The sequence below is a fragment of the Entelurus aequoreus genome, linkage group LG17, assembly GCF_033978785.1.
Source record: "Entelurus aequoreus isolate RoL-2023_Sb linkage group LG17, RoL_Eaeq_v1.1, whole genome shotgun sequence".
Taxonomy (NCBI): domain Eukaryota; kingdom Metazoa; phylum Chordata; class Actinopteri; order Syngnathiformes; family Syngnathidae; genus Entelurus; species Entelurus aequoreus.
In genome coordinates, this window is record NC_084747.1 from 14,321,064 (window position 1) to 14,334,445 (window position 13,382).

A 13,382-nucleotide genomic window follows, 5' to 3' on the forward strand; every position below is an offset into this window, starting at 1 on the left:
TCAGCTTCTAAAACTTGTAGCTCATCCTCCTTATATTCAGGCTCAAAAATATAAGGTTCTGATCATAATTTGTCCCAAAGTATTCTTTGATGGCACTCATGAAGTCTGCCTTTATTAGTAATAGTTGGTGGTGTTGTTGAAGGAAATAGCGACCGTTGTGATGCGTCTGTGAAAATAATGTGCCGCTGTTTGCTTAAAATGATAAAAAATTATGAAAATACGTAAATATTACATGTTATTATGAATGTGCCTGTTATTACATTACATATATACTTACAGTGTGTATATACAAAGTTGCTGGAAGCTTTTGGATGTTTTTTAGATTTGTTTATATGTATCATGCGCTTTGGCTCTGTAATCACTGCCGCACAGTGGCATTCAGATGAAAGAACGGTACCGGTACTTTTCAAAGATGCTATATTACAGATTTCAATTGATTAGTACCACGATACTTATTAGTAGCTGTATACTGTAAAACCCTACTACACACACATACAGTACATAGAAGAAAGTGTGTTTTTGTTGTTTGTGTCTTGCAGACGTCCAGCAGCTGATCGGTAATCCAGAAGAAGTTTCCCCTCAGTTAGGGGGGAGCTCCACTTTGAAGCAGGAGACTCCACAACCACCCTGCATTAAAAAGGAAGAGGAGGAACTCTGCATCACTCAGGAGGGAGAGTGTCTTCTAGGACGAGAGGAAGCTGATTACACCAAGTTTCCACTGAGTATTCTCTCTGTGAAGACTGAAGATGATGAAGAGAAACCACAAGTAGACAACCTCTTAGCTCCTCTATCAGATAGTGAGGCTGAAGATGAGGTTGAAGAAACTTTGAGCAGCGATACAGACTGTGAAGGTGATATGAGGACTCACACTGACAACAAACACTCAGAACGCTCTACAAAGAAGAGAGGTAAAAAATGTTTCAGCTGCTCAGTTTGTGCTAAAAGCTTTTCTGTAAATGGCATGTTGACTCGACACATGAGAATGCACACGGGTGAAAAACCATTCAAGTGTTCAGTTTGTGGCAAAAGCTTTTCTCGAAATTACCGTTTGACTCGACACATGAGAACACATATGGGTAAAAAAACAATTCATTGTTCAGTTTGTGGCAAAATCTTTTCTCGAAATAACCATATGACTCAGCACATGAGAACACACACAGGTAAAAAAACAATTAATTGTTCAGTTTGTGGCAAAATCTTTTCTCAAAATTGCCGTTTGACTCAACACATGAGAACACACACAGGTGAAAACCCATTTAACTGTTCAATTTGTGGTAACAAATTTTCCTTAAAGAGCCGTTTGACTCAACACATGAGAACACATACAGGTGAAAACCCATTTAACTGTTCAATTTGTGGTAAAACCTGTTCTTTAAAGAACCGTTTGAATAAACACATGAGAACACACACAGGTGAAAAACCATTTAGTTGTTCAGTTTGTGGCAAAAGCTTTTCTGTTAACAGCCAAGTGACTAAACACATGAAAACACACACTGGAGAAAAAACATTTAGTTGTTCAGTTTGTGGTAAAAGGTTTGCATATAATTCAGCCGCTGTAAAACACATGAGAACACACAAGGGAAAATAACCAATTAGCTGTTTAGTTTGTGGTACGTTGCTCATATGTGGCGACATCCACCCTACCCAGGACCTCCTCACTGCTTCTTTCACAAATATCTGAGGTATTCATACAAACTTGCATTATTTGGAGCATAATCTTATCTATGGGGTGTTATCTACTCATGACCCCATGAAACCTTCCTGAACAGTAAAATAGATGATGCTTCAAGTGCTTGGTTACTCCTTCTTCAGTCCAGGGACCTGGGGCCTCATGTGTCAAGTTTGTGCACGTTCAAAAACCTGCACTACACCCTTTTTCACTGCAAAGTTGAGATGTATCAAAACTGACGTTGACGCATAAGTGATGCTGGGTGACTGTTTGCATAACAAACTGCCAACTTTTACTCCTCAGACTGATTGATGTGCAAATCAGAGATATATGAACAATTAACACCCACAACCCAACCCCCACCTCCCTCGACATTCGGGCATAACAGGTTCAATCCGGCCCGCGAGATGAGTTTGCGAAGTGTAAAATTCAGCTGCATTTTTTAATGAAAGAAACCGCTGTTCTAATTGTGTCCACTGGATGTCGCAATAGCAATTCTGTTAGGCAAGCAAATAGTTTATACCGGGGCGAGCAAGTATACCAAGCAAGAGGTACACGGTAAAGCGGGGCTGTGACTCCTCCCCCTCCACCCAACGTAAAACAGGAGTAAAATAAGCAATCAGTAACCCCACTTAAAATGCAGCATGAGACACTGCACACTGATATAGTTCTGTGAAAATGATTGTCTTCTGTGCAAATGTAAAGAAAGTGAACAGTGTGTGATTTACTGCAATACTGTCAGTCTTTTAACTTTTTATTTGTGCTTTGTTGAAATTGTTCACACATTGCACAGCTTTTATTTTTCTATCAATACACATTATGTCTAGAAGACAGGAAGTAACTCAACACTCTTGAATAGTTTCTACCTCAGTTTGTATGGTTTGTTGAGTTAGCACAGGATTAATATGTGGAAATGACAAATGAGGTAGTTGACACATAGAATAGCTTTTATTCATGCTTTATTTGATTTTTTATTCAATCCTAGATGGGCTGTGACGTAAAGGTTAATCGCTTTGTAGAAACCCTGAGATTAAGTCTAAGTTCATTGTGTTCTTCAAGGTGTTTTTGAAACCGCACCATTTTTTTCCTCAGAATTTTCAACTAACTTGAAGTGTTTTGTCAAGATGATTATTTGTGATATGTACATTTTCAGAATGTGCTTGTTCTATTTTGGGCCGAAGTAAAACAAAGAAAACAATCTGAACTTGTCTTACTTGTATTTCTAAGTTGTCATGCCATGATTTTACCCGTCCCGCCCACGTGGAAATAGATTTTCCTCCATGCGGCCCCTGAGCTAAAATGAGTTTGACACCCCTGCTGTAATGTGACTCATGTGAGCAGGTTACTGTATAAACACATTTTGTTATAAGTTATAAAAATGTGTTCAGTTCTCAGAGACACATCAATGTCAGGCTGACAATCGCTCTTCCGCTTTCTCCAAACACGAGAACAAAGCAGCTCCTACTGACTTGTGATTGGTCAGACCGTGCCCATCTTAATCACATGGCTAATTTCAATATAATAATTTGTGATGTAACACAATTGAATATTTTATATGCTCAGACAGTAATGTGTTTATATAAGTTTAGATTGCGTTATGATGTTTGTAATGGGGAAAGACGTAAATGTGTCTTGTTTTCATGTTTGCATTTAAGATAGTTGATGGTGGAGCCAGAAGCAAAGGACATTTAGTCGCGCACTGATTGCACTCAGGTGTGGCGCACCAGAGACTTATTGTTTTTGACCGCAGGCAGTGTGAGTTTTTGTGATATAAGAATTAATGCTTTGTTTAAGAAAAAAATATAATGGATTTTCGTATCACACAGCAACTTCGCTTATTCTTTTATTTAACGACTTAATGGTACAAGTTTGTTATAAGAAGGAAAGCCTGCCGAAAGCCGCGAGTGCATGAACGGAAGTGCGTCTCCATAATTCAAGTCAAAAACAAGCTCTTTTGAGTTATGCACAAGAAGAAAGGAACATGAGTGCAGCGGGTGCTAGCCAGGTGAGCGGCGTGGCGAGGCGAGGCCAAGCGGAGGACAGAGGAAGGCCACGGCAGCTGGAACACTGCCGGCGCATTGGGTGCAACAACGAGGAGTGGTGAGCCACAAAGGAGCGAAGGTAAATGGAGTCAACTCCATAAGCAAAAAAAAAAGTGTGCACACAAGAAAAAACCCAAAGTTTTGGTGTTAAAACAAGACAGTTAAAGTTGACTATGTTGAAAAACTATTGGTGTTTTTTGAAACATATTTGGGGTTTGTGTGATAAGTTAAAGTTAAAGTACTGTTGCGTCTCACCAGACTTCCCCTGGTCAATCCCGAGTTTTTTCGATGACATATATGCTGAGTAAGAAGGATCACCAAGACAGAATAGGAATATTATCAAGTTTCACTGAAAATTTCAGGAGATCGGCTTAACCAATACATTCATATCGGCTACTCTAGTTGATCTGACACTCAAACGGAAGAGCCAACTTCTTGCACATGAAGAAAGCCCCCACTTGTCCGGAAAGGAACACGGCCTCATTGTTCTACTCCAGATAAGACAAAAGGGAGTATTCCATCTCCTACAGCGCAAGCCTTCAAGGTAACACACATATTTTACTTGTGGACATAAGATAAAAAATAGAAAGAGTATAAATGGAAAAACACTAGCTGTTTTAAACATGACTATGAATACAGAAAGCACTCTTAAAGTTATATGCATTCTCCACAGTACCAATGATTGTCTCACACACACTATGTGTGGTAAAATTTGTTTTCTGCATTTGACCCATCCCCTTGATCACCCCTGGGAAGTGAGGGGAGAAGTGAGCAGCAGCGGTGCGGCCGGGAATCATTTTTGGTGATTTAACCCCCAATTCCAACCCTTGATGCTGAGTGCCAAGCAGGGAGGTAATGGCTCCCATTTTTATAGTCTTTGGTATGACTCGGCCGGGGTTTGAACTCACAACCTACCGATCTCAGGGCGTACACTCTAACCACTAGGCCCCTGAGTAGGTTATAAAATGGGGCAGCACGGTGGAACAGGGTTTAGTGCATCTGCCTCACAATACGAAGGCCCTGGGTTCGATCCTGCGCTCTGGATATTTCTGTGTGAGTTTGCATGTTCTCCCCGTGACTGAGTGGGTTCACTCCGGCTTCCTCCCACCTCCAAAGACATGCACCTGGGGATAGGTTGATTGGCAACACTAAATGGTCCCTAGTGTGTGAATGTGAGTGTGAATCTTGTCTGTCAATCTGTGTTGGCCCTGCGATGAGAGGGCGACTTGTCCAGGGTGTACCCCGCGTTCCGCCCGAATGCAGCTGAGATAGGCTCCAGCGAACCCGAAAGGGACAAGCGGTAGAAAATGGCTGGATGGAGGGTGATATAAAATGATTTAAAAGGATGAAAATCAAAACGATGAAGTTGAGTAGCGTGAAGCAGCCACACAAGGGGGCAATTTAAATGGTGTACCTATTAATGATGGAACTGATAGATAGATAGTACTTTACTGATTCCTTCAGGAGAGTTCCCTCAGGAAAATTTAAATTCCAGCAGCAGTGTACAGAATTGAGATATAATTTAAAAAGTAAATAATGGGGGTATATGTTATTGTTTTGCATCCCCTATCATCCTAGTACCCCCCTCACCCCCAGAGGGGAGTTGTACAGTCTAATGGCGTGTGGGACAGAGGAGTGTTTGAGTGTATTAGTCCTGCACTTAGGATGAAGCAGTCTAACACTGGACAGGCTCTTCTGGCTACTGATAACGGTATGCCGAAGGTGACTGGCATCATCCATGATGCTCACTAGTTTTTCCACAGTCCTCTTCTCTGCCACAGTCACCAGTGAGTCCAGTTTTATTCCGATTGTAGAGCCGGCCCGCCTGATCAGTTTCTCCAGTCTGGAGCTGTTCTTCTTAGATGTGTTGCTCTCCCCAGCACACTACCATGTAGAACAGAACACTGGCAACCACAGACTGGTAGTACATCCACAAGAGTTTTTTGCAAATGTTGAAGGAGCACTGCCTCCTCAGGAAGTACAGCCTGCTCTGTCCTTTCCTGTACAAGTGGTCCGTGTTTACAGTCCAGTCCAGCTTATTGTCCACCCACACACCCCGAGATACTTGAATGAGTCCACGGTCTGTACCTCGACTCCCTCGATCACAATAGGTTGTGACTTTGGACTCGACCTCCCAAAGTCAATGATGGCTCCTTGGTCTTTGACGGATTGAGCTGCAAGAGGTTCCTGTGGCACCAGACAGCAAAGTCCCTTACCAGGCTCCGAAACTCCTCCTCTCTGCTTTCCCTGATGCACCCGACAATGGAGTTAAAGGAACAGTAAAGCTTACAATGAAGGCACTGCTTGCCAAAGTGTGAGACTTGGAGACATGGAGGAAATCTAAGCTGAGTAAGGCCGCCAACTTAAAGGATAAAATACAATGGTTAATGAGTGAACCTGGTCATGTAGACATCAACCAACATTTCGGTGTGTATCAGGTGTTGATTAATGATGCAAAAAATGACAAATTGCTTGAGTTGTTGCCTGTGGAAGAAAAAGAAAAACACAACATTTGGTTCAAAGCAAAACTTTTGAGTGTGAATGAATTTTGTCAGTGTTGCAAAATATCAAGCATGTGTAACAGACAAATGGTTGACAATCCGTAAGGATAGTGCGTCAAATGTTGGATCAAATGCCTCATCTAAAAGCAGCAGTTCAAAAGCAAGTATAACATCTACTGCATCCATCAGTGTTGTGCAAGCCAAAGCGGATGCCAAACAGATGCGGATGCACATCTCAGCGATGGAAAGGATGCATGCGATGGAAAAGGAGGCGCAGTCATTGCGCAAAAGGATGGAGAAAATGCAACTTGAAACACAGATTGAAGCTTCAGATGCCGAAATATAAGTTAAGAGCATATTCAGAGCACGATGGAATGGAGTCTTATTTTGAAAAAGTGAAAGGATTCAACTTCCTGACGAAAGGCAAGCATCTATCATACCTGTGAAACCTGAACACTTACCTGCTATAAGGAGGGAGAGTTCAGATGCACAACTTAATGGCACCAACGCACTATCACAAATTGAAACTACACCCGTTACAAAGGAATGCAACTGTCACACATGCACATGCAACCAACAATAATTATACTTTTCACAAATATTTTAACTGCTAATAAAACAACAAAATGCAAGTCAACTTCCACCAAGAGAAATACCCGTTTTTGATGGTGATCCTTTGAAATTCAATCTTTTCATGCATGCATTCAAACATTGTGTGGAGGATAAAAGTGCCTGTACTATCTGGAAAGAGACACTAGGGGGCGACCAAGAGATCTTGTCTGAAGTTGCTTACATATGACTGCAAAAAGAGGGTTTGAGAGAGAGCTAAAGCTCTTCTGAAGGAACATTTTGGAGATGACACAAAGATTACAGCAGCCTACGTGGAAAAGGTTCATCACTGGCCTGTTGTTAAAGCAGAAAATGTTTCTTCCCTCCAGGATTTTGCCTTGTTCCTCTGTGGTTGCAACAACGCCATGATTGACATGAGAGAGCTGGACATGTCTGCCAATCTCAAGCTCATTCGGTCAAAACTTCCCTTTTAAAGTAAGACAACGATTCAGAAGTGTTGAACATGACATTCGTGAGAATCAACAACGCAGTCCATGCTTTAATGATGTTGCTTGCTTTCTGGAACATCAGGTCAAACTCTTGTCTGATCCAGTATTTGGAGATATTCAACAACCAGAAAAGGTTATTCATGCCAAGAGGGATGTGTACGCAATTAAACCTCAAGTAAGGAGAAGGAACTTTGCGACTAATGTCTGTACTATTGACAAACAAGAACGTGTTCAATTCAAAAACTCCTTCATTCCGCACTCCATCCAGCTGTATAATCACTCACCATACAGCAATAAATGATATCCGTCTATTACCTGACACCTTCTATGTCAGCTATCTCAAATTGTTTATTATGTCTATTTTCTGCTGGATCTACTCTCTATTTTATGCTGCAGCTGTTACATATACTGTAATATTCCATCCATCCATCCATTTTCTACCGCTTATTCCCTTCGGGGTCGTAGGGGGCGCTGGAGCCTATCTCAGCTACAATCGGGCGGAAGGCGGAGTACACCCTGGACAAGTCGCCACCTCATCACAGGGCCAACACAGATAGACAGACAACATTCACACTCACATTCACACACTAGGGCCAATTTAGTGTCGCCAATCAACCTATCCCCAGGTGCATGTCTTTGGAGGTGGGAGGAAGCCGGAGTACCCGGAGGGAACCCACGCAGTCACGGGGAGGACATGCAAACTCCACACAGAAAGATCCCGAGGCCGGGATTGAACTCACGACTACTCAGGACCTTCGTATTGTGAGGCAGACGCACTAACCCCTCTGCCACCGTGCTGCCCCTACTGTAATATTGTACATGGCAATTGTTATATATTGTATATATGATATAAACATATAATATATCAGTATATATCATATACTGTACATATATTATGTAAATATTACATATACGTTAAATTTTATATTGCTACTACGGTACATTTTTAGTCTATTTTATACCTGCATTGTCCTTTCCATCCTTTGTAACTGAGCTACTGTGTGGAACAATTTCCCTTGTGGATCATTAAAGTTTGTCTAAGTCTAACATAACAAAGCAATGGAAATCAGTCCAAGCAAAAGCAGTTGTCTATTCTGTTCACAACATCATTCTGTGAATGACTGTCCAAGGTTCATAAAAATCAAACATCGTGACAAGATCAACTTCTTAAAGGAAAAAGGAGCTTGTTTTAGGCGTCTTAAGACTGGACATTGGAGCAGCAGTTGTGATAAATGCATAACCTGTGGAAAATGCAAACTAAATCATCCAACAGTTTTACATATTCAAGTTAACAAGGTGGACAAGGCAGTGAGCACCAGTGACAGCAGTGAACCTGAACCAAGGGTAAATAACACACTTGTAACGGCTAAAACCTTTAGAAGTCAAACAGGGGCCAGGAGCAATGGAACGCTGTCAATCATACTAGTCCAGGTAAAACCAAGAGAAGGCAACAAAAGCATTAAAACCTATGCATTTCTGGACAATGGATCAACATGTACATTTTGTACTGAAGGTCTCATGAAAAAGCTGAACCTCAATAAAAAAAAGATCAAAAATATGCCTGTTAACAATGGTGCCCAAAACATCTGTGTCAACCTATATTGTAAGTGGCCTGGAAGTGTCAAAACTTAATGGAGAACGGCATTACAGTCTTCCTGAGGCTTACACTCAAAAAACAATGCCGGTGAATGCAACAAACGGCTGACGTCCTGGTGCAGCCTCAACAACCTGGAGCTGAACGCCCAGAAAACAGTGGATATGATTATGGACTTCAGGGAAGTCACAGCTCCACCATCCCCCATCACCCTGGTTGACTCTTCCACCCCCGTCCCCATTGTGGACTCCTTCCGTTTCTTGGGCACCACCGTCACACAGGACCTCAAGTGGGAGCCGACCATCAGCTCCCTCATCAAGAAGGCCCAGCAGAGGATGTACTTCCTGTGGCAGCTGAGGAAACTTAAGGTGCCGACCGAGATGCTGGTGCAGTTTTACTCAGCCATCATAGAGTCCATTCTGACCTCCTCCATCACAGTGTGGTTCCCCGGCGCCACAGTCCAGGATAAGCACAGACTGCAGCGCATCGTACGTGCTGCTGAGAAGGTGATTGGCTGCAAGCTCCCATCCCTCCAGGACTTGTTCTCCTCCAGGACCAGGAGGCATGTGGGTCGGATCACAGCTGACTCTTCTCACCCTGGACACAAACTATTCTCTCCTCTCCCCTCAGGCAGGAGACTACGGTCCATCCAGACCCACACCTCCCGCCACCTGAACAGTTTTTTTCCCCTCGGCCATCAGGCAAATGAACAATAACTCAATAGCTCCTTGAATTCCTTCTAAGTCTATCTGATAGCTCAGTTACAGATCATTTTATTACCAAATATGTGTTATATGTGTTTTATGTTGCACGATTGCACCAAGAAAAATTCCTAGTTTGTGAACCCGTTCTCAAACAATGGCAATAAAACTATTCTGATTCTGATTCTGCTTCTGATTCGGATTCTGAAATAAAATCCAAACAGACTTTTTCCGGAAGTGGTCTTACCTTGATCACATTGACATCCCAGAGATTCCTGCTCAGGTGGAGTTGTTAATTGGAACTAACGCTTCTCAACTGTTGGAACCCTGGAATGTTGTTCATAGTCATCAAAACCCTACTAGGTTGGGTTGTTAGTTGCCCTGATAAACTCTGTGAAGGTAACAATGATTCTGTCTCCGTGAACCGAGTGTCTGTGGAGTCATTGGAGCTGCTACTGAGGAGGCAGTACGAGCATGACTTCAATGAAAAGGATACGGAGGACAAAATGGAAATGTCCAGAGAGGAGGCAAGATTCAAACATGGAGCAATCTGTGAAGTTGCAGGATGGACGCTACATTTTAAAGCTGCCATTTAAAACCAATGAGGTTTTATATACCATCTATATCTTTATTTTACTTCGGCCTAAAATAGAACAAGTACATTCGGAAAATGTACATATCACAAATAATCCTCTTGATAAAACACTTCAAGTTAGTTAAACATTCTGAAAAAAAAAGGGGATTTTCAAAAACACTTCGAAGAACACAATGAATTTAGACTTAATCTCAGTGTTTCTACAAAGCAATTAAACTTTAAGTCACAGCCCATCTAGGATTGAACAACAAAGAAAATAAAGCATGAATAAAAACTATTCTATGTATCAACTACCTCATTTGTCATTTCCACATATTAATCCTGTGCTAACTCAACAAACCATACAAACTGAGGTAGAAACTATTCAAGAGTGTTGAGTTACTTCCTGTCTTCCAGACATAATGTGTATTGATAGAAAAATAAAAGCTGTGCAATGTGTGAACAATTTCAACAAAGCACAAATAAAAAGTTAAAAGACTGACAGTATTGCAGTAAATCACACACTGTTCACTTTCTTTACATTTGCACAGAAGACAATCATTTTCACAGAACTATATCAGTGTGCAGTGTCTCATGCTGCATTTTAAGTGGGGTTACTGATTGCTTATTTTACTCCTGTTTTACGTTGGGTGGAGGGGGAGGAGTCACAGCCCCACTTTACCGTGTACCTCTTGCTTGGTATACTTGCTTTCCCCGGTACAAACTATTTGCTTGCCTAACAGAATTGCTAATGCGACATCCAGTGGACACATTTAGAACAGCAGTTTTTTTTCAATTAAAAATGCAGCTGAATTTTACACTTCGCAAACTCATTTCTCGGGCCGGATTGAACCTGTTATGCCCGAATGTCGAGGGAGGTGGGGGTTGGGTTGTGGGTTTTGGGGGTTAATTGTTCATATGTCTCTGATTTGCACATCAATCAGTCTGAAAATTAAAAGTTGGCAGTTTGTTATGCAAACAGTTACCTAGCCTCACTTATGCGTCAACGTCAGTTTTGATACATCTCAACTTTGCAGTGAAAAAGGGTGTAGTGCAGGTTTTTGAGCGTGCACAAACTTGACACATGAGGCCCCAGGTCCCTTGACTGAAGAAGGAGTAACCAAGCACTTGAAGGGTCATATATCTTACTGTTCAGGAAGGTTTCATGGGGCCATGAGTAGATAAGATTATGCTCCAAATAATCCAAGTTTGTATGAATACCTCAGATATTTGTGAAAGAAGCAGTGAGGAGGTCCTGGGTAGGGTGGATGTCGCCACATATGAGCAACATACCACAAACTAAACAGCTATTTGGTTATTTTCCCTTGTGTGTTCTTATGTGTTTTACTGTGTCTGTATTACGTGGGAACCTTTTACAGCACACTGAACAACTAAATGTTTTTTTCTCCAGTGTGTGTTCTCATGTGTCGACACAAAGAACTGTTTTGAGGAAAGCTTTTACCACAAACTGAACAATTAAAGGGTTTTTCACCTGTGTGCGTTCTCATGTGTTGAGTCAAATGGCTCTTAACAGAAAAGCTGTTGCAACAAACTGAACACTTATATGGTTTTTCATCTGTGTGTGTTCTCATGTGTCGACACAAAGAGCTGTTATGAGGAAAGCTTTTTCCACAAACTGAACAATTAAATGGTTTTTCACCTGTGTGTGTTGTCATGTGTTGAGTCAAAGAGGTATTTCGAGAAAAGATTTTGCCACAAACTGTACAATTACATGTTTTTTCACCTGTGTGTGTTCTCATGTGTTGAGTCAAAGTGCTCTGAAAAGAATAGTTTTTACCACAAATTGAACAGTTAAATGGTTTTTCACCTGTGTGTGTTCTCATGTGTTGAGTCAAGTGGCTATTTCGTGAAAGGTTTTTGCCACAAACTGAGCAATTAAATGTTTTTTCTCCTGTGTGTGTTTTCATGTGTTGAGTCAAAGTGCTATTTTGAGAAAAGCTTTTGCCACAAACTGAACAATTACATGTTTTTTCACCTGTGTGTGTTCTCATGTGTCGAGTCAAAGAGCTATTTTGAGAAAAGCTTTTGCCACAAACTGAACAATTAAACGGTTTTTCACCTGTGTGTGTTCTCATGTGTTCAGTCAAAAAGCTATTTCGAGAAAAGCGTTTGCCACAAACGGAGCAGCTCAAACATGTTTTACCTTTTTTCTTTGTAGAGCATTCAGAGTGTTTGTTGTCAGTGTGAGTCCTCATATCACCTTCACAGTCTGTATCGCTGCTCAAAGGTTCTTCAACCTCGTCTTCAGCCTCACTATCTGATAGTGGAGCTAAGAGGTTGTCTACTTGTGGTTTCTCTTCATCATCTTCAGTCTTCACAGAGAGAATACTCAGTGGAAACTTGGTGTAATCAGCTTCCTCTCGTCCTAGAAGACACTCTCCCTCCTGAGTGATGCAGAGTTCCTCCTCTTCCTTTTTAATGCAGGGTGGTTGTGGAGTCTCCTGCTTCAAAGTGGAGCTCCCCCCTAACTGAGGGGAAACTTCTTCTGGATTACCGATCAGCTGCTGGACGTCTGCAAGACACAAACAACAAAAACACACTTTCTTCTATGTACTGTATGTGTGTGTAGTAGGGTTGTACAGTATACCGCTACTAATAAAGTATTGCGGTACTAATCAATTGACCAGAGCCGAGGCGCATGATGAGTGTGTCAAAACGCACACACAAAGTGCATACAAGCAATAACATGGTGGAGAGGAAGAAAGGCAACAAACAACAATTCTACTGGTTAATAAAAAGGGTGCGTGAAGTGCAATATGGAGGTATTTCGGCTTCTAAACTAACAATAAAGGTGACACTTTAAACAGGGAGCCGCAGCTCTGCAAGGGTTGCTTTACACCTTTTCTGTGTGTGGGCTCCCAGACCGTGGTCGAGGAGCGCAGGGGAGACGTTCCCTCCAGGGCCCATGTTTTGTCGGGGGTAACACTGGGTCCATAAAGCTCCGCTCTCTGGTCGGAAGGACGAGGCCGTCGATTAGTTACAACTTGCTCACTGTACGAAAGCCTATCGTGTGCAGTTAACTAGTTCTGTAATGTTCCTGTGCCTTTAATTTGGTCATTCCATTTGTGACGTCATTATTCCTGATGTTCAAACAGCTGCTCTACAGGAGCAAATTAAAGGTTTGGAGCTCGCTGACCTACAGCAAGAAATAGAGGAGGAAAGGAAAGCTGACATGGAGGCGAAGAGATTGGATGCCCAAGCTAAAGAAGGACAAAGGCTACA

The 13,382-nt window shown here is 41.9% G+C and overlaps 1 protein-coding gene across 1 annotated transcript; it reads right to left on the bottom strand.

Annotated features, from left to right (window-relative positions):
• Positions 1–11,173: 11,173 nt before the first annotated feature.
• Positions 11,174–12,671, bottom strand: LOC133632555 (zinc finger protein 135-like). The gene has a single exon (XM_062025027.1). The coding sequence runs from the start codon at positions 12,353–12,355 to the stop codon at positions 11,531–11,533; it is 825 nt and encodes a 274-aa protein (XP_061881011.1). The 5' UTR covers positions 12,356–12,671; the 3' UTR covers positions 11,174–11,530.
• Between the last annotated feature and the right edge of the window lie 711 nt (positions 12,672–13,382).